Source organism: Thamnophis sirtalis, unplaced genomic scaffold (assembly GCF_051295495.1).
Source record: "Thamnophis sirtalis isolate CommonGarterSnake01/CBP01778 unplaced genomic scaffold, rThaSir2_p1.2 scaffold_6, whole genome shotgun sequence".
In the NCBI taxonomy this organism is placed as follows: domain Eukaryota; kingdom Metazoa; phylum Chordata; class Lepidosauria; order Squamata; family Natricidae; genus Thamnophis; species Thamnophis sirtalis.
Window position 1 is genome coordinate 91984371 of NW_028261386.1, and position 20811 is coordinate 92005181.

General features: G+C 37.8%; 2 protein-coding genes across 6 annotated transcripts in view; one reads left to right on the forward strand and one right to left on the reverse strand.

The window, feature by feature from the left end:
- Positions 1-3507, forward strand: part of SLC2A12 (solute carrier family 2 member 12) — a 41260-nt gene extending 37753 nt beyond the window's left edge. For all 3 annotated transcript variants that reach the window (XM_087718435.1, XM_087718433.1, XM_087718434.1), the window contains one exon: positions 3149-3507. In XM_087718435.1, the coding sequence (XP_087574561.1) occupies positions 3149-3254 (106 nt within the window). In that variant the 3' untranslated portion in view covers positions 3255-3507. The remainder of the gene's footprint in view (positions 1-3148) is intronic.
- Positions 3508-9203: 5696 nt separating this feature from the next.
- Positions 9204-20811, reverse strand: TBPL1 (TATA-box binding protein like 1). Of its 3 annotated transcripts, none has more exons than XM_014055935.2 (7): positions 20530-20811; positions 16470-16656; positions 14637-14719; positions 14467-14530; positions 12176-12279; positions 11945-12039; positions 9204-10442 (listed from the first exon to the last, which is right to left on the reverse strand). In XM_014055935.2, the coding sequence occupies exons 2-7, from the start codon at positions 16602-16604 to the stop codon at positions 10363-10365; spliced, it is 561 nt and encodes a 186-aa protein (XP_013911410.1). In that variant the 5' UTR covers positions 16605-16656; positions 20530-20811; the 3' UTR covers positions 9204-10362. The 3 variants fall into 3 exon arrangements, with proteins under 3 accessions (XP_013911410.1, XP_013911409.1, XP_087574563.1); XM_014055934.2 differs by having other exon boundaries at positions 20607-20810; XM_087718437.1 differs by lacking the exon at positions 20530-20811 and adding an exon at positions 20058-20235.

A 20811-nucleotide genomic window follows, 5' to 3' on the forward strand; every position in this document is an offset into this window, starting at 1 on the left:
TTGTGGCTATAACTTTTCTGTCCACATTTGGCCTTTTAAAACAATATGAGAGGCTGTGACATTCAAGTAGGCCTCTTTGAAAACCTCTTTTGAAACTGGACATATGTCTTAATAGCAGCATTGATGCAAAGGTGTTGTTGTTGTTGTTGTTGTTGTTTCTGCTGCTATTTTTGATTGATTGTTTTTAGATTTATAGTTTTAACATTTATAGAAAGTAGGATTGTGTGAGACACTCTTAATTTCTTTCAACAGGGCATGTTATATTGTGGAGACAGCATATCAGATAGCATGCGTCCGGGATGGCAAACCTATGGCACACGTGCCACAGGTGGCACGCAGAGCCATTTGTCAGGGCACGCAAGGCGCGCATTGGCCAACTGTGTTCAGCCTTTTTTAAAGCCATTTTTCGTCCTCCTCAGGCTCCAGTGGCTTTATAGGAGCCTGGGGAGGGTGAAAACAGTCTGCCCCGCCCCGGTGGCCCTCCAGAGGTTTCAGGAGCTTGTCCTGAAGCCTTCGGAGCGCAAAAAATTGGTCCTCCCCAGGAAGTCTCCTGAAGATCCCTGAAGGCTCCAGAGGACTAAAAACGGCCCTATGAGCAAACTGGGAAGTCCGTTCCTGAATTTCCGGTTTGCCCGTAGGTCCGGTTTTTTACACTCCGGGGGAAGCTCCTGAAGCCTCTGGGGGGCGGGCGGGGGAGGCTCTTTTCACCCTCCTCAGGCTCTTTGAAAGCCACTGGAGCCTGAGGAGGGTGAAAAAAAGCATGCAAAAATGGGGGGGGGGAGCATCTGTCATGCACACATGCACGCTGGGGTGGGGTCACGCATTGCATTATGGGTATGACACGCCCATGCACGACCCCCCTGCGCTCCCCCTGTTTATGACACGCGAGCCAAAAAAAGGTTCACCATCGCCGGCATAGGTCATTTTGTTTGCAGGAAGCCTATTTCAATACTTTCAGAAAACTGCTGTAGACACAATCTTCAGTGTTTGAAAATTATGTGTACAGAAGCTTCAATTGGAAGTGTCAGAAAAGACACTGTTGCTAATATCAGTATGATAGCTTTAATTTAAACTGGGAAGCTAGAGAAATAACAGCTGCAGTGGTGTGAATAGTCCTGCTTCAAGCAAGAAATGTAAGCACTGAACTTCAAGAATTTGATGCCCTTCATCAGCCTATGTGTGCTGTGTAATGGCAGTGTGTCCCTTGCAAAAACTTAAATACAAAGTCTTCAAGTGTTTAAAAGGAGTAGAGAGCAAACGGTTTTATGTTAGTCAAGCAGAGCATACGTGAATACCTATACTAGCTATTTTGGAATTTACTTGCATAGATAAAAATGACTTTTTAGATCTTCTATTTAAAATCTTAAGTATTCTGTACAAAGATGGTGCTGACTAGATGTTTGGGAAATTGAAATACCCAATATTTAGAGTGTACCAGCTTGAGGAAAACTGTTAGGTATACAGTATATCAGTATTCTTTTGAAAAGGAATTGTGTGCTATGCTTATCATGACAGAAATAGCCCATTTAATAACTTCTGACCTGCTGACATAGCATGGGAAAGGACAAAAAGCAAAGCTAATCCCAACTGCTACCCAACATTTTTGGATCAGTGCACCTCTGGGATTTTGAAAGCCTATTTGCACTTCTACAAAATAGTTGGTCACACCCACCATGGCCCATATGCCAAAAAGCAAGCAAAACTGTAGCCACACATTGTTTTATTTTCTAGGAATTCTTCTGAGATATACGGGCAGTTCAGAAACCTTAATGGAAATAAAGTATTGCTGGAAATAGATTCCTGATGGGTTGGTCCATTCTAGTTCCTATTGATTTTTTTTTTAATATAGAAGAGTCTTAAATAAAATCAGATAGGACAGAGCGTTTGGTAATATGTAAAGGTACATTTTTCCATCCAAGTTGGAACTCAGGATCTCAAGGCAAAGCTTCCCAAACTGGAAGCTGCGAGTGGTGTGTGTGTGTGTGTGTGTGTGTGTGTGTGAGTGAGTGAGACGCTCGCACTCTGGCTGGACCAGACTATGTATGGGACCTCTGCTGGGTTCCTCTTCTTTGAATTCATACCAGCAGCTTTTGCAAGATCTGAACCTGCTGTTGACCACTGCTCAAGGCAACATACCAGAGTCTTCATCTCTCTCCTCTTTCAGGAACAGAATGGGACAACTTGCCATAGCCAACTTGCTGCGGGCAACCCACCATGTCTAACTTGCCATGGCCAACTCTCCATGGGACAACTCGACGTGGGACAAATTAACAATTGTATTTTATTATTTTAATTAAATAAATAAAAATTTAATTTTGTCATTCCCATTTCATTCTGTCCCTCCTTTTGCACCCTTTCTTTAATGATTCTATTCCACCATTTATTTGACTCTTGTCCTTTAGTGAGTTGTCCTGCAGCGAGTTGGCCATGGCAAGATGTACTGCAATGAGTTGGCCGTGGCAAGTGGGCCATGGCAAGTTAGCCGTGGTGAGTTTGTCATAGACCCTTCAGGGATATCTTTTCCTGGATTTGATGCTGGATCTTGGTAGTGAATGTGCGTATTTACTCCAGGCAGCCTGGGCATTGAACCTCTGGCAGAAAACAGTTTTGCAATGGGGAGCCAGTTTGACATCCCCTAGGACTGTGATGGCGAACCTATGGCACATGTGCCACAGGTGGCATATGGAGTCATATCTGCCGGCAGGCGAGCCATCAGCTCCAGCATGCATGCGTGCACCAGCCAGCTGATTTTTGGCCTTCTGGAGGGCCGGGGGAATTCTCGCCCTCCCCAGGCTTCAGGAAAGGGCATGCATGCGTGGGTGGGGAGATCCACCCGCACATATGCAGGGGACGCACCACATGCACAGGGGGGCAGGGCACATTGCATTGTGGGTATGGGCACACGTCCGCGCGCTATCACACGCACACGGATAATTTTGGCACGTGTTTACAAAAAGGTTCACCATCACTGCCCTAGGAAAAAGCTGCTTTGGAACAGAGAGAAGGTAAGACTGTAAAGGAGCATCATACATATTCATTAAGAATTTTAGAGGGTCATAATACCCCATAGTTTGAGGATCTGTGTGTTTAGGAGTGAATGCTGAACCTTATGTTAAAGATTGTGCTGAAAATGTTTCCTTTTTTTCAGAAAGCACGCCAAGAATCCTTTTTGTTGGATGGGCCAGCGGCAAAACCAACTGATTGGCTCAGCTATAGAACTTTCCAATAAAGACGCCAATGAACAGTTCTTCTAGACAGAAGCAGAGGCAGGGGCTTGAATCACTAAGACCAGAAGAGTACAAGATGGTAGAATTTATGGAAATCCTGCTGCTACATCTGAATGATTTAGCGCCTTACTCTAAATTAGCTTTCTCTGATTTTTATTGTAGAGGACTTTTTTGGTCAGTGAACATTACAAAATAATGAATTTGCACATTTTCAACACAGAACTGTCAAACTGTAAGGATATTTCTATGGAAATAAATAAATAAAAAGCCATGAACGTGATATAGCCAATTATACAAACATGAGAAATTTGTGCAAACTTCTCTTTAAGAGAGTAAAACATTTTAGACATGCTCAGCAGACCTGTGCAACTGTAGTCATCCTTTCTAGGCCTTTTAGCCAAGCTCTTTAAAAGGAAGGCCACTGACTTGCTTCATGCTAAGTCACAAATACACAAACTGCATCACAGATAATACTCCGGTTATGTCTGCCTGTTCAGCAATCAAAGTTATGATGCAGTCATGAAATTCATTTTTTTTTACTACCAGTTCTATGGGTGTGGCTTGGTGGACATGGCAGGGGAAGGATACTGCAAAATCTCCATTCCAACCCCACTCTGGGGCCAGCTAGAGATGGTATTTGCTGGTACTCAAAATTTCCGCTATCGGTTCTCCAGAACCTGCTGAATTTCACCCGAACTGGTGACTGGGATGAAGTTGTGGCTGTTGCAGCATTTTTGTAGTCACGTAATCATGATTTGGGTCCTTGGCAACCAGCTTGCAGTTAAATTAGTTGCAGCATCTTGCAGTCACATGATTGCCATTTGTAACTTTTTCTGTCTGCTAATTACAAGGAAAATCAGTGGGGAAACTGGCAGGGAAAACCACAAATTGCTCCCACAGCCATACTCTGCAGCACCTGCCCGTGGCACCTTCCTACCCTCCTGTGCCTGCCTGGGACACCCACCTGCCAATGCTCAGTACTGTCTGCCCATGGTACATTTCCATCTGTAGCTCTCACCTGCTTGCCTCTTCTGTTGTAATCATGTGAGATCCTTGTTTAATAACCTGTGTCATTCTGGGGTTAAGACAGAAGTTGGGACTGCAGGGGTTGCCGTTACCTAGCAATGCAGCCACATGACTTCACACTTTGACATTACTAGTGACAGAAATTCCAGTCCCATTGAGTTATCATAACCTGAGGACTACCTGCTTGGCAATCTATAATGGCTGCCTAAGAAAATCTACCCTAAGGTCATTAAATCTGGGCAAATGGTAAGATCTGGATATAGGAAGCTGTGGTTAAATTTGAATATAGTATTCAATTGTGGTTTAGAGTTACTTGCACGGGTTTATCTGAAAACTTCCCTTTCTCCCTGGAGATGGGGAAAAATATGATCTGTGGTGCAAATTAAACATTTTTCTTTTTTTTTCAAGTGGTACTGACCTTAAGTTATGACTTCTTTTTTAAAGCAAAGAGTTATATATATTTTAAAGCATACCAGTATTCAAAGCCAGATGGTTTAAATCATGTTTTGTTGTGATTTGTCTGTTGTAGAACTAAAAAACAAATTACAGCACAGGGCAACCAAAATGAGAAAGGCTCCTGAGTGATTCCCCTTAGAGAAAGTGGAAACTTTTTACTGTGTCTTAATATAAAGACAAGTAAGGATAGAAATCATGATGGATGTTGGGAACATGTTTGCCTGAACTGTAGTATTAGAAATCAAGGCCATCCAATAGAGCTGAATGGTGGGAAGCTTTGCTCTTGCTGCTGTGGGTGGCCTTTCTACAGGCGTTTGTTGGCCATTGCACAGGAATACTGGCCTTGCAATGCCATTGATCTGAGTCAATGCAGCTCTTCAGTGTTGTGACTTAGTAATATGCTGGGCTAGTTTAAGGCTAGAAATAAGCACTTCCAGTTTCCTATTTATGTTCACACCACAGAATGACAGAACTGATAAGAATGTGAGACTTTTCAACACATATCCTGGTACTGTTGAAGTAAGGTTTGCTGTTATGCTTGAAAACAACTTTTCTGTTTTAGATTGTACAAACTAGAGCTGTGCTGGAGAACCTACGGCACGAATGCCCAAAGTGGCACGCCCGGTCCATGCGGCCTTGCCTTTGTCTTCTGGGTTTCTGCTGCGCATGTGTGCATGACGATCAGCTGTCCGTCGTGTACATAGCAGTGCAGAAAATCAGCCCGTGCACGCGCGCTGGACAGCTGATTGTCAGGTGCACGTGCCTGCCGGAACCCGGAAGTTCAGCTTTTTCAGAGCACGGTCCCTTTGCATGCCCAGCAATGCCGAGAACCTGCCTGCGTATGTGTGCCGGCCAGCTGATAATCGGGCACACATGCACGCTAGAACCCAGAAGCTTGGCTTTTCCGGAGTGTGACCCCAACACGCGCCTGCGTGACATTTCCGCACAATGGTTCACCATCACTGGACTAGAGGTTACATCTGCCTTAAATAATTACCAAAACATCTCACAATTATCCGTCTCACAATTTGAAGATTAAAAAATTTAAAGAAAAGGAATAGTGTCTTGTTTTAATGGATGCTTGAATGTGGGGTGGGTAATCTTAGCAGGCTCGAAGCCCAGATGTGACATAAAGCAATCGGAGGCTTTATCAAGTGATATGTATCCTCACATGTGAAAGAAACATCATGTTTTTGCCAGCTGCATTGCAGCCACCAAGGAGGAAAATCTGAAAGCCTCTATTATTTACAGTATCTCCTCCTCCTTTGGAAATGATCCTCTTCCTGAATGGTCCAGCAATTCTCTGGGTGGAAACATTTCTAAATGATGGGAAGATGGTATTTCAAGATTTACATTAGACTACATAAAAGTACCTGCAGGGCTGGTGTTTCCCACTTTTTTTAATAAATAAAGTTTTTATTTTTTTTCATTTTCATAACATAACCACATGTATACTATTACATAGCCAACATCTTATTGTATTATTAAATGTTTACATCATTTCGTCTTGCCATCAACTCCCAAAAACAATTATTGGCTCTTCTGCTCTCCATACACTATATTTGTACCTTATCCATCACTTTCTTCTCCCTCTCCCCTCTTCCCTATCTCCTTTCTTCCCTCTGTCATCCTTCCTTTCTCTACTTCCCCTTCCTCTCTCCCTCTCCTCTTTCCACTCCTTCTCTCCCCTCTTCCCTCTCTCCTATCCCTCTCTTCTTCCCTTACCTCTCTCCTTCATCTCATTTACTTGGTGTATTTCAGCTTCTGAGCGAGCTCCATTTTATGTTGATGTTTATAATTCCTTTTCAATATACATATTTAATTTTAACATATCTTCTTTTTTTTAAGAGAGAAAAAAGTATACATAGTCATTGTGCTTTTAAATCCAAGCCCCTCCCCCCCAGCCTCATTTTGGCCGAGATATAGACCTGTTTACAATTCCCAGCTATTTTCATCATTGTATTTATATAATTAGGCATCCTTACGGGCCTTTAAATCTCAATAGTTTCCCATTGTAAATATATTTCATGTTCCCTCTCCATTTTTCCATATCTTGGTTTAGGTTACCCTTAATTGTTTATAAATGGCAATCCTTACTGTTCAATGGGTTAGGGTTAAGGTGGAAGCATTTCTAGATATGGCAAGTGGCAATATGATGGGAGGACGGGGTTTCAAGACTTACATTAGACTACCTAAAAGTACCTACAAGGCTGGTGAGTTTCCCACTTTTGTGTTGAGTCCATGAAGGCTGAATCTTTTTTTTTCCTATTAGATTTCAGATTGAGAAATGAAATTATGGCTATACTAGGCTTAAAACACCTGGTTTCTTTTAATTTTGGACTGGAAAAGACTGATATTTTAACATTAGTATGTAGGAACTATGAATCAGCTACTTGTAACATAAAGCACCTCGTAGACTATTACTGCTGCTCATCATCTTTGTCCCCTACTAAACTAATAAGCCTTTTCAAATCACTGCAATCACATATTTCACTATAAAATTATAATGTAGTCTATCTTAATTTTTGCTTGGTATTGAACAACTGTGGTCTGTAAGCCATAGTTTATGGCTTAGAGTTGTGTAAACCAGGCTGATTTTTAAAAAAAGATTAAAACAAATCATTGCTCAGTATAATGTGGAAGTCCAATCAACAGAGAAACTTTCCTGGTCTTCTGTAATTATTGGCCCAAAACAATTTCCACCTCATTTTAAAAGCCTTTAAGTGTTCTCTTCAAACTCCTGATTGCTAAATACCAGCTATATTGATCTGGACTTTATTTGTATGGGAATGTTTTCTCTACTTTTCTGAGTTTCTTTCCATATAATTATGTTGCTCACATGTAACAACTTAGCAAAATACATCATTGACAATTTTGAACAGCAGAGTCCCACTGTCTCACTATTATATGAGTCACTTTTCATATGAAACAGAATACTAATCATTTTATGCAATTTACTATATGCATGTAAAACAATGTTTCTTAATTGGAATACAAACATTAAAGGTAGAGTAAAAATTTAGAAAGCTAACATTTTGAGATAGTAGATTAAGTGGTGTTGCTAGATTAGTATGAAAATATTTGGGTACATCTCTTTCCTGCACTTTATTCCTGTTTCCTCTAGGCCAGTTCTCAATCTTGACAATTTTAAAATGTGTGAACTTCAACTTCCAGAATTCTCCAGATTGCATACTTCCAGGGATGTCAAACTGGCAGCCCCTGCAGGCTGGATGCATCATGTGCAGGCCACGCCTACCCCAGCTCCGTGAAGGGAAAAAACATTGCAAAACATCACGTAATGGCAATGTAACGTGGCAAGTTTGACATCCGTGCTCTAGGCAAACTAATCTCTTTTCCCTCAAATCAAGCTGATAACATCTAGTTTATACAATACACCTATTTCAACAGTTGCTGCTCTCCTTTAATGGGGCAGAAAAACCTCAGAAAAGTTTGACCACCACATAGAAATGAGTTCATTGATTAATAAAGTGCACCAATAGTTTACACCTTATATACAGTATGTCTGAATACAAAGGATAAATTTGTTAATATTTAGTGCATTTTAACTTTCTGGACTCATTGCAACTTCTATCAGATCAACTTGAAATTTGGCACAATTGCACTCCAACTCATCAGTCTAGGAAATGTCACTTTTATAAGCGATACCTTTTTGAAATGTAAATGATGACTAATTAAAAGTTAATGTAGAGGGTGCAATCATTCTCCCTATCATTCTTATTTATCTCCATACTTTTCCCTACACACTATGCAATTATCTTACATAAGTTTCCAAAGAAGCAATTAACAAATTCTGAACACTAGATGATTTGGGATGAGAGCTTGGTGAGCGGTTAGGAGACCATGACTTCTACTTCTGCTTTAGACACAAAAGCAGCTGGCTAATTTGGGGTGAGTCCTACCCTTTCGCCCCTAGGAAGCAAGCAATGGCAAACCATTTCCAAAATCTTGCCAAGGAAACTTGTCCAGGCAGTCACCATGAGTCACAAATGATTTGATGGCACACGCATAACAAAAAGATGATAATCAACATTAGCTTGTAGTTATGGAGGTGCTCTTCCTAGAGCCACTGTAATTATTATTAGCATAATCATTGCTTCAATGTTGTAATCTATGTGAGTAGATGCCTCTCAAAAGGTGAGCCTGCTTCTTTGATGAAAATGCTTTAGGAAGATATATTTAGCATACTTTCTGGTTGGAATAACACAATGTCTATTTATATCTAGTCCATTTGTATCCTCTCGCAAAGCACAATTTATATATCATTTTTCCAGCAGACCTCCAAAGTTCTCTCATGACATTTGAACAGTATTTTAAAAATAGTTTGAAAAAATATGCCAATGGGATGTTTATCTGCAGAACTCTGCTGAATTTATTTCAGTTTGAAGTGGAAGCTGAGAACTGAATACATGGTATTTGCAATATTCATATCAACATTTATTCATTTTTGAGGCTTAGATATGAAAAAGAGACATCTGCATTTTTACATATTTATTGTATATGATGAGAGTAGCATCTCCATTCCAATTAAAATTTAGTAATACCACTCATCTGTACCAATGCACATGTACTGAGAGACTCAATAGTGGCTTTTGAAGTCCCAAGATTACATGTCAAAACCAAGCTTTCTTACATGTTAGAATAAAAAACAAAAACAAAAATGAAGTACTATAGCAGTATTTGGCAAATGTGGACAATTTTTTAGAAGTAGCTAAAGGTCTACATCAATTAAACTTTTTTCCTGAAAAATAACACTAGTCAATGGAAGGAATTCACAGCAGTTTTTAAAAAACCAACCAAAACTGTATCTGAATTATGGACACAGTAAGCTGATTTTACTAACATCAAGTGCTATCATGGTACTTCTATCTTTACTGAATACAATGTTCATTAAAATCTGTTATGATCCAGAATGTGCTCTTACTGAGCAAAGCAGAAAAAGATCAGCCAACCTCTGCATTTACTTACAAATACATTGCAGAAAAAACAGAGTCTGTCCTTTGTATACATAAGTATCTGTCATTCACTTGAACCTAGTCTGCTATTGACCACTTTACATACGCACACTAAAACTGGAAGAAAAAAAATGAACAAAAGATTACACTAATAATGCTCTAGTTACTTTGCCAATATACAATTGTTAATTGAAAAGGGAAAAGGAATGTAACAGAACAGGTATGAAGGAAGGTTTTGCAGACTTTTATTTGTGCATGTTTGTCAGGTGAAAAAGGTAATGTCTACAGCTTCTTTGGTGCCCAACAGTCAGCATACAAAAATGTAAAAGACTATTAACAAATAAAAACACAAGCTCAACCTAAAGAAGTATTTCCAAGGTTAGTGCATATCATGACAATTCTGCTTATGAACACAGAAATCACTGCAGAAATAAATAGAATGTCTTGTAAAAAGCAGCAATTTCATCTTTTTGTAAACTTTTGTTTTTACAATACAGCACTGTTCAAAATAAAATCCCAAAAGGACTGGAGTTTATCACTGTGGCCAAGAGTTTGTACCTTCTCAGCTGTCTTGGTCCAGTTAATCCTTTTTTCTTTACCCTTTTTTTTTGCTTTAAGTCCAATATGCAGCAGTCTTATAAAAGGTGCTTGGTTAGTTCACCTAACCGTGAAGTGGCAAATTATAAAATTTCTTTCCTGCTCTCAAACACATACGGGTAGATCTGTTCCACTGCAGTGGCAACAGCTTTTACATTTGGCCCTAAGAATAAATGAGAAAAAAAAAGGATCAGAACTTTATTAGTGGAACTTAATACTTACAACTGGTGTTTTCTCCAATATTCTAAAAGTGAACAATTCCAACATTACTGAAGCAGAAAATAAAACTAGCCTGAAAACATTAATTAAATTATACATCACACACATCCATATACCACCTAGATGGATCTCCTCTCTTCTCACATTGAAGACTAGCTGTACCATAAACTCAAAAGAAAAAAGTGCAAATTCAGCAACTGATTTCACCATATTTGCTACTTGCACTTTATACTGTTATAAATTACCTGTTATCAACGGCCACCCAACATTCCAACTCAAATTAGACCTTAATATAACTATTTATCTTGTTTTTCTTCAATTATAAGTCCAGAAAATCTTCATTGGGATCCCAACATGTAGGAATCAAAGTCTTATTTCTTCTCTCTTCAGCAAGACTGAACAAAATTGTTACTTCCCCAGAGTTGCTAAAGTATAAAAAAAAGAATGTTCCCATTGGTACAATGGGATATTTATTCTTAAAGTGTATAAGTCACAAGCAGAAAGGGAGATGTAAGCCTTCTTCCATCGTATGCTATATTCCTGATTAAAAAACAATATTTTTCCATGTGCTCATAATTAAATTGGACGTGTAACTAAACTACTTCTTATGATATAAGAAACCAGTTCCTGTCAGTTATATTGACTTATGGTTGGACTACTGAATTTAATACCTGGAACATCTAATCGTAACACATTAACTGATCCCACTCAATTATGTTCCTGTTTTTATCTGTTAGATTTTCAAATTTCAATTTATTAGACTTTCAACCTAAAATTTAATTTGACTAATTTCATTCAAATGTCACTTGTCACACAAGATTTATGGCACCATTTTAATGGAAAAAACAAGGTGTTATGTGATCTACAAAAATGATCATACAGGATCTACACAAAGATAATTTGTTTAAAAAGAAAAATATGGCACTCTTATTTAGTACTGGGGCCAATCCCAAAAGAAATATTGCCTTCTATGGATTTTCATATAGTCTTGCAGATTAGAACAGCTATTTCTGCATCTATTAATGCTATATGAGGTATTGAGGAATCTAGTATATCATCATTATCTCTACCTAAGTATAAACTATGTTTTACTCAATGCAAGATATCTTAATTTTAGCTTTATTGTCAGAGAAGGTAAGAAATAAGTAATGGGGATTAATCCAATCTACAAACTACTGCCTGGGAATTACAGGTAGCATTCATAAAAATGTTGGGCCTGTTTTTAGCTGTCATTCCCACATCTCCATTCCAACACAGCTATGTTTAACATTTTGCCAAGCAAAGAATTCTATTAAATTCAGATTTTTGAAAAACTCTTTTGTAACACATTGTTTTGTCTTAATAAAGGTAATTTTTTGTTATTGTTTTCATGTTTATACATCTATCTTTAATTACCTGAGGTCCCATTGCTAAGGAAGGTATTTATTCACAAAAATGAATGAGTACCTGTAACTGTGATACTTCCTGTGGAAAAAATCTGTAAAGTAGCTCTAAGTGTTTTTATTCTGTAGCACACAGCAGGATGAAGCTCTGGTTCATAACTAGGAAATAAATAAATGAAACATATTTCAAAAATAAATCCCAATATAAAAATATAAAATAATTTTAATTTATTCTATTCAAATTAAAACAATTTCAATTTGTATTATATAATAATACTGTTAAATTGGACTATACCTGGCATGGGGTCGGTTGTTTTTTGTAAATTCTGGCAATCTGACTTCAAACGGCATGTTGCATACTGCTAAAACATTGACAACTTTAAAATCTGTAAAAATCACCTTTTTGAAGGAGAAAGAACATGTGGAGATACACGTGTTAGAACACTTTTAAAACTTAAATAAAGGGGCTATATACATTTTTGTCTCATTTTAAAGAAACCACCAGTTGTTTCCTGTAACTATGGCTAGAATGTATTTTTTAGCATAAGACCTTTTTGAGAAAAGAATTTAACATATTTTAGTCAACAGAAAATTATTTCAGTAATCAACTTCGTATAATTCGATTAAGTTGCTGCAATGGCAATCAAGAATTACTAATGTTCCTGAAAACTGAGAAATATTCTGTGATAATCATATTCCTGTTTCACAGTAAACAAATATTCATTAGATAGTACTGAACTTGCAGCTATCTTTTAAAAAAGAGTGATTCTATTTTCCCATTTTGCTTTTAACAGGATTTAATTTACCTTGGCTAAAAGAATTAAGAAACCAATCTTTTTAAAAGGTAGCTGCATCACTTGGAAGCGATTTTTGGCAGCAGCCATATGGAGTAAAGTGACATTAAACAAATCCCTAAAATCCACATGTATTAGTTCTTCTAATAATTAACACAAAATATAACGCCTATTTGTTTATTCCTATATATAAGAACATGACAATATATAAACCACCACTAACCAATTATTGGGATAGGGTGGGGCAACATCACATGTATGAGATACTACATCTGCAAAGAGTATCATTTATATCAATGTTTCTCAATCTCAGTAACCTTAAACTGTGTGGGATTCTACTCTCAACTAGCCTGGGAGTTGAAGTCCACACATCTTAAAAGTTGATGAGATTGAGAAACACTGATTTAGATTATTTTTAAGACAAGTTATATTGTCAGAAGTGCCACCCTACTGCACTTTGTGAAATAATGCATTTTGCTTCTTAAAACATATATACACACACACATACTCCTGCATCTACACATACAGTGCAACTGATGTCTGAATACTATGATTAAATTCTATTTACTAGCCAGGCCTTCACCTTTGAATTATATATAATGTCAAATTGAACATATTGTTATTTTACTGCAAATAAAGTATACACCCCCTCTTTCCTTTTAATAAACTACTTATATATATTTGGATTTATAATTGGTAAAGTCAGAATTGGTAGCTGAGAAAACATTTTATTATTGACATATCCATTGGCATCCTTCAATCTCAAAAGACTTTGGTATTGTGCTCTGGAAAGAGGAGTGGCAGCATCTGGTGTGGCTAAAAAGTCCAATTCGGGAGTGGCAATCCCTTCCACACTGAGGGCAGGCCATGCTGCACCTTTAGCCTCCAAGCTGAACGATCAGAGGTCAAGGTTTCCCAACTGTTAATGTCCATTCCCACAGCCTTTAGATCCCTCTTGGAGATATCCTTATATTGCAGCTGTGGTCTCTCTCTGGGGCGCTTTCCCTGCACTAATTCTCCATACAGGAGATATTTCGGAATCCGACCATCAGCCATTCTCATGACATGCCCAAGCCAGCGTAGACATTGCTGTTTCAATAGTGTATACATGCTAGAGATTCCAGCACATTCCAGGACTGCGCTATTTGGAACTTTGTCATGCCAGGTGATGCCAAGAATATGTCGGAGACAGCACACATGAAAGGTGTTCAACTTTCTCTCCTGCCATGCATAAAGGGTCCAAGACTCACTGCAGTACAAGAGTGTGCTCAGGATGCAGGCTCTATAGACATTTAGTCAAGTAATAACATACAAACCAATAGAGACAAAATGAACACAGACAGGGAACATAGAGGTGGGAGAAGACTTGCTGTTAGCACTGAGTTTTTGCAGGGAATGCGTGTAGAGCCGTGATGTTCCTTCAATTCTTTTTGCATTGTTCCTTACAAAAGAACCTGGTTTCTTTTTATAGTAAAGGATCTAAGCATTTTTGCAATGACTCAGCTAATGAGAGAAACTTTTCTTTTCAAAGAAATTGATGAAAAGAAGGAAAAAAATGTTTTTTGACCCATTTTGTTTTGTGGTGTTTTGCCTGCAACACAAAGGATTCATCAGAGAGGAAAAGGGTTTTAATTGCTAGTGAGCAGATTAATGAAATCTGTTCAGTCATTGAGTATAGTCAGCTAACTTTCTAGAAACTGAACCAATAACAAAAATCTCTGAATGAGAACAAGAAGAGAGGTATTACAATTGACTAATAAATCAAAATATATTTATTTCACTAGAAAATTACCTGAAAACCTAGTTTCTGCAGACTACGGGCTAGTCGTCTGGCACCAAATTTTGCTTCTTCTTCACTAAAGTTCAAAACAAACAAACAACCAGTTAAGGGATTATGCAATTAAGCATTACTAATTCATAAATGATTTCATTAAAAAGCAATAAAATATAAATTAAGTATACCTTGTAGCTCCTGTGCAAATTACTTTCCCTGAGGACCAAATTGTTGCTGTAATCCTGGGTTTCCTAAGCTTCATTAATACTTTCTGAAATCAATCAGGGAAAAATAAGTTGAAAAACCTAAAAAAAGATCTAAACGCTATCATTTAGAAATATTCAATTAGAGGTTTCTTCACTTCTGAAGTACCGTATTTTTTGGAGTATAAGACACACCTCCCCCCCCCCCCAAAAAAAGTGTGAAAATGTTGGTGCGTCTTATACACCACATACAGCCATTTTGGGCTCCTGAAGCTGTTTGCAGAAACGCCTCAATTTTTGCGAAAAACAGCCCATTTTTCCACCCATTTTTCTCAAAAAAACAGGGCATTTCTGCCTTCCCACAGTCCTGCTGAAGCCTGCAGAGTGCTCCCGAGGGCCAGGGAGGACAAAAACCTTTTTTTCTTACTTACCTCTTCGAAATCTTGGTGTGTCTTATATACCGGTGCATCTTATAGTCTGAAAAATACGGTACTCTATACTGGGGGAGAAACTAAAATGTTTCTACCTAGCACATAATTTTGTTGTTTTTGAAGCAATTAACTCCAATAAAAAAGCAAGATTTTAAGTATTTATTTTACATTACAGCTGACAAGAAGATAACTGCTGAAATCTAATGCATCAAAAGGATACTAGGCTAAGGAAGTCTATGATAAAGTGTTATCTTTATTTTCAACTTTGGATAGGCAGTACTATACCACAGTAAAAACCAAGAAAAGTCTGAACATGAACATAATAAAACATTTTCTTCCTTTCTCTAAGTATTTTAATTAAAATTGTTTCAGCCCTGGAATCTCCTGCAATTAATTCTTATTACTATAGTTGTTCAGGCATGATGTTTTACCAACAAAACAATATTTATTTGCAAACAAGTTACACATTATGGGTTACTTGTGGACAGAATTCTAATTATATAAGCAACTCATGTGAACAAAGTATCAGATATATAAATGTCTAATATTCATCAACCTGAATTTTTTAAACTGCAGAAATGACTATATTTCAGAAATTCAATTCTGAGGCCAATATAAACAAATCATGGTTCAAATCCCTGTTCTTTTCCCCATGCTGACAATTCGTTTTTCAGCTGCTCACTTTAAAACAGCAACACAATTAAAAAGTTAAAAAACACATTTCATAATATTAAAATCAACATCTGTTTCAACTAGAAAAGCAGCAAGACCATTTCAAGGTTTGAATAAATGCATCTATTAGCTTTTCAGAAAGCTCCCACTAATGGTGCTGTTTTTACTATATACACAAAAGTGTACAAAACAGCTCAAATCTGAAACAAGTTTGCTCAAGTTTAATATACTGCTGATTGAATTAAAAACCACCATCCCAGCTTATAAAAGTATTCTAATACTCTTCTGATTATGGCTGTTGGAACACTTTTGGTAAGACTGGCTTTTGAGCTTGAAATGTTACATAATCATTTTTGTACGCTTACTATGCATGCAATGCAACAATTAAAATCTGAGAACCCATATCACGATAAACTAACTCAATCTAAAAAAGCCTGGCTGTAGAGGAAAAATACAATTCCTTTAAAAGTGTAGGAGCTCCCAATGGAGTACCTTCCATAATTTGGGAATAACGCTGAATAAGCTCACCCGAGTGCCTGACCATTGAATTTTGGACACTTAGCATGTCTTTAGGAAACCCTTTTACAATTCATGTCTTTACTACTGGCACACTGTAAAAAACATTCATCCATATTACCAAATAAATTATCTAAAATGTTTTGTTATATAGAACTGTTTAGAGTTTCCAATATTCTAAAATTAAAATGTTACTTACCCCAACGTCACGCTTGTATATCACATTTGCTCCCTCCAAAGCAATCTTTCGCAAATTTAAATGACATCTTGTTCGGAAGACACAGACCACATTTGTAATTAAAATATCCAATGCAACATCACTCTCTGCATCCATTGGGGTGATTTAAAACACAGATTGCCAGCACCATACCATGAAAGATCACATCCTGAGGGTAAGATACATTAAACAGATATCAAAACGTATAACAGTATGTTTTAACTCCCAAAATGAAGTCCTAATTTGAAAAACAGCATCTTCCCAATAGACAAATGGTGCGTGTGTGTGTATGTGTGTGAACGTTTAAGTTACATGATTTGATTAGAATTTTTTTTACAACAGTTTGATCTAAGGACACCAATATCCATTTAATGTAAAGATATTAATGTGATTGATTTTTTAGCCAACCAAAACCGTTAAGCATACCATCATCTGCAGAATATAGTATGCAGAATACTTTCAAACAACAAGGTTAGCCCTGGAATTGTTTTATTTATTTATTATTGATTGATTGAATTTTCCAGAGCTTTTTCTTTTTCAATCTTTTTGTTATTATAATTGTTTGAAATTATTATTGCTTCACTAGTACTTTTCCTTTCATTAATTACTTTAATACATTTTTGAAAACAATGTATTAAACTAATTTAAACCAATTTATACTTAGTCAGACATTGCTAAACATAAATGTTCAGAATAAATCATTTTCTGTATTAGTTAGCCGTAAATCTATTTTCAACATTCTGGGGGAAAAGTTTTGTTTGCTTCAGATTCACTTTCATACACTTATATTCATACAATTTTTTTCAGGGTGTATCATGACCAGTCTTAAAAAACTTTCCCAGCATAATTACAATCCTGAATTTATACTGTTTTCATATCATAAGAATCTGAGAGACAGAAACCTAACTGAATTGTTAATGTTTTCTGCCTCCTGTGAACATGATGGCAGAGAGAAATATTCTGAAGATCAGTTTTTCTATGCAATATGATCTTTTAGATTATGAAATATATTATATGAAAGTGTAAAATGTATATTTTTGTTATTTTATACAGCATAAATTATACCACTGCATTTGGACTTAATTGTAGCTTGTTCATACTGGACAGCATCATGCCCAAATTTACAGCATAGCAACAATACACATGTAAAGAATGGAAATTGGAATTGCATTATCTTCTTCTTCCAGAAATGGGTGAGATTTACTGATCAAGAAGTTATCTGTAATTATCATCAAAAAATCTAAAAGCATTCCAAAATGAACACAAATTAACATTGTAATCTGCATTCTTTAAAGTTATCCTACTTCAATTGAATTTCTGATAATTATTTTTCAGCCATTAAGATCTGTCTAAATGAAGTCTGAAGTATCTGAATTAGGGAAATCTTTAACTATTCCTTAACTAGCTGACCTTAAATTACAAACAAGAATGAAGTGAAAAATGGTTATATGAATTTTTGAAATCCAATACGTATCACCCTTAGCCAATATTAAGAACAGGTAATTCAGTAACAACTGATGGTTCTCACACTTCACACCTGTCTTTTGGCTCAAAAAAAATATTTCAAAATTCAAAACTAAGAAACAGACATCTGGTAGTTCAAGATAGCAGCTGGGGAACTGAGAAAAAAAATATATAAATCTTTTATTGGAAGAAAGGATAATACAGGAAACTTACACAAGTTCTGGATACCATTTCCTGAAAGTGCTTTCTACAAGTTAGCTAGCAGCTGTCCACTAAAAATATTTCATTTCCCACCAAATACAGTGATTTATTCCTGAGCTCAGATGTGTGAACATATACACAATTTTCTTCTTAATTATACATTCACTGATTCATAAAAATACTTCTAGATTTTTTTCTCTAGGATGCTATTATAACTTTCAGAACTGTGGATGGAAAAAGCACGTAATAATATCCAGTAATATTCAAAGGGCTAAATGCTCTGGAATACACTCAAAGTTCATCTACAATATTACCCCCATCTTCCAATTAAGAATATTCATCAGAGTTACTCTTTAATAATTTTCAAGGCTTGTGTATTACTTCTATATTATAAAGGAACCAATTCCTTCTTTTGATGTGTGGCATGCATTTCAGCTTAAGAACTGACTCTGTTTCACTCCATTGGAGTGTTTCAAATGGGTTGATAGTGGCAAAATAGAATTCACTTGTTTTGTCCTATAGTCATCGCTGCAAGGGCCAATACTCAAGGAGTACAGGAGAGAAGCAATTGTGCAAACTCTCCTCCACATAGTACAATAGCTCAAGGCTAGCAAAATGTGGTTGTTTATTCACCCCATCTAGCTCTAAATTTTAATATAGCATTACAGTTTAATTGCTGTACAGAGATGATAACAAGAGTTCAAGACAAGGTGAATAAAATGCAAGTCACCTAATGAGAGGCATTTATTTTAAGTTTACAATGTTATTTGAGGGAGAAGTTATTTAAATGAAAGATATAAACTTGAATGCACAAATCTCAATTCCAGAATATCTCAAGCTTTGCTCTTTTACAATAGAAAGTATATAAGGGAAGGTGACTGACATTGATTGGAGAAAAGGTTTCTTGCATTCTAAGAGAGATCCCAATAATGAAGAAAATAGAGCTCCTAAAAAGGGAATCCTAGATTTGTGAAAGGGAGTAAATAGGTCTGTGTCTTCTAGACTATGACAACATTTTTCAACCTGAAACTCATTTTAATTCATTCTATTTTTGCCATCCTGTTCTATGGACTCCAGATTCAATTGTTAGTGGGTTTTCTGAGATGGGGGGGGGGATGCTCTTCAGCACTTAATTTCAATTATACTTTTCTGAGAGATTATTTGAGTATTATTTATAATGCAATTAATAATCTACTTTTCAATATACTTTCTCAGAAACAAAGGAGTTGAAAACAAGTAAACAATAAAACTGGGCAGGGAGATAGCTACAGTGACCTACTAAACATGGCTAAAGTACAAAACAGGAATTTAAATTCACTATTCAAACTTCTGAAATGGTGCAGCAAACAGGAAAAAAATTCAAAATGCAACAAATATCTGGTTTCTCAGCCAAAAAGGCTGTCTCAGATTACCATTCATGTATTTTCAAATGGCAAAAGGACTCAAAAGGGAGGAAAATTATGAAAGCAAGAAATACTAACTATTGAACATTTTGTTGGTATAGAATAAATGTAGCCGCTTAAACGATAAGATGGTTTCTATCAAGCCTGGTTACCTAACAGCTGCACTTTCTATAAACTGGAGTTTCTTTAGAAGAACTCCTGCATGTCACATTACAACAGACAGCCGTCTAGAGAAGTTACTGCAACGAGGATAGCTATACCCAGGCTCTATTTAAGGGCGTTATTTTTAAAAAGCTTCCGGTAGAAATAGGATGCATAGCATTATGGAACACCTCCCCCCACCCTACAAGTAACAAGATATAAATCTGGGCTTCTGTACAGGCAACACTATGAAGAACCGAAGTGGATCTCTGCGCGGATCCATTTCACTTTCTGCCTCCAGGAGAGGTCACAGAGCGGAGCCCTGAGAAAGAGGAGGGCCTTCCTTCTTCAGCTTATTTACTTTTTATGAACGTGAGTCACTGAGGTTGCCAGGGAACGGAGAAGTGCCTGCGGAGGACGCTGTTTCCTCCTCCTCCTGCTGGCTGTTTCCCAGAGAGGACGAATAAGGCAGCCATTCCCAACCCCGTTAAGCGTCCAGATTTCTTGGGCTAGAGAGCTCTCTCTCCTCATCGCCCTTGCCAGCATGGCTGTTCTTTTCTCCCCCCCCCCCCACAAAAGGACACCCGGCGTTGAGGGAAGGCTGGCTTATGGCGTTTCCCCCCGCAGCCGAAACGGGAAGGAAGATGGGAGAAAGCTCTGGAGCAGATGCGGAGGGAGGAGGGGGAGGAGGGAGAAGAAGAAACGTAGCAACCTCCGGTTTTGCACTCAAACCAACTCTTCGGCCCTTCCTGGGCGCAGAAACCTTCCTCCCCCCACCCTTCAGCTCTTCCTCCATCTCAAAATGCCAGACGGAAAGGGAGGGGGGGACCCACCCCGGCACTTCTGACCCCGCTTCCCCGTAGGCTCGCGTGCAACGGTTCGCGCGGCACGAAGACCGTTACTGACGTACAGCCCCGATGGCCTTTCCGCCTCTCCTCTGGCCTCAATGGCTTTCGATGAGAAAAGCGGCCGCTAGGCGACCCACAGACGTTCGGCAATCGCTGCCGCTGCCGCCGCCGCGTCTCCTGACGGTTCCGGGTTTCCAGGCCGCCGAATCTCCGCGACACAATAAAACATCACAAAGCGCGCGAACACCATAGACGGCGCCCCCATCT

Excerpts from the sequence above, each read along its gene's own strand:
- TBPL1 (XM_014055935.2), bottom strand. The coding sequence starts at position 16,604 with ATGGATGCAGAGAGTGATGTTGCATTGGATATTTTAATTACAAATGTG. Across the intron at positions 14,720-16,469 it reads TATACAAGCGTGACGTTGGG|AAAGTATTAATGAAGCTTAG; the intron begins GTAAGTAACATT and ends GATTGATTTCAG. Across the intron at positions 10,443-11,944 it reads AGGAAGTATCACAGTTACAG|GGCCAAATGTAAAAGCTGTT; the intron begins GTACTCATTCAT and ends ATTTATTCTTAG.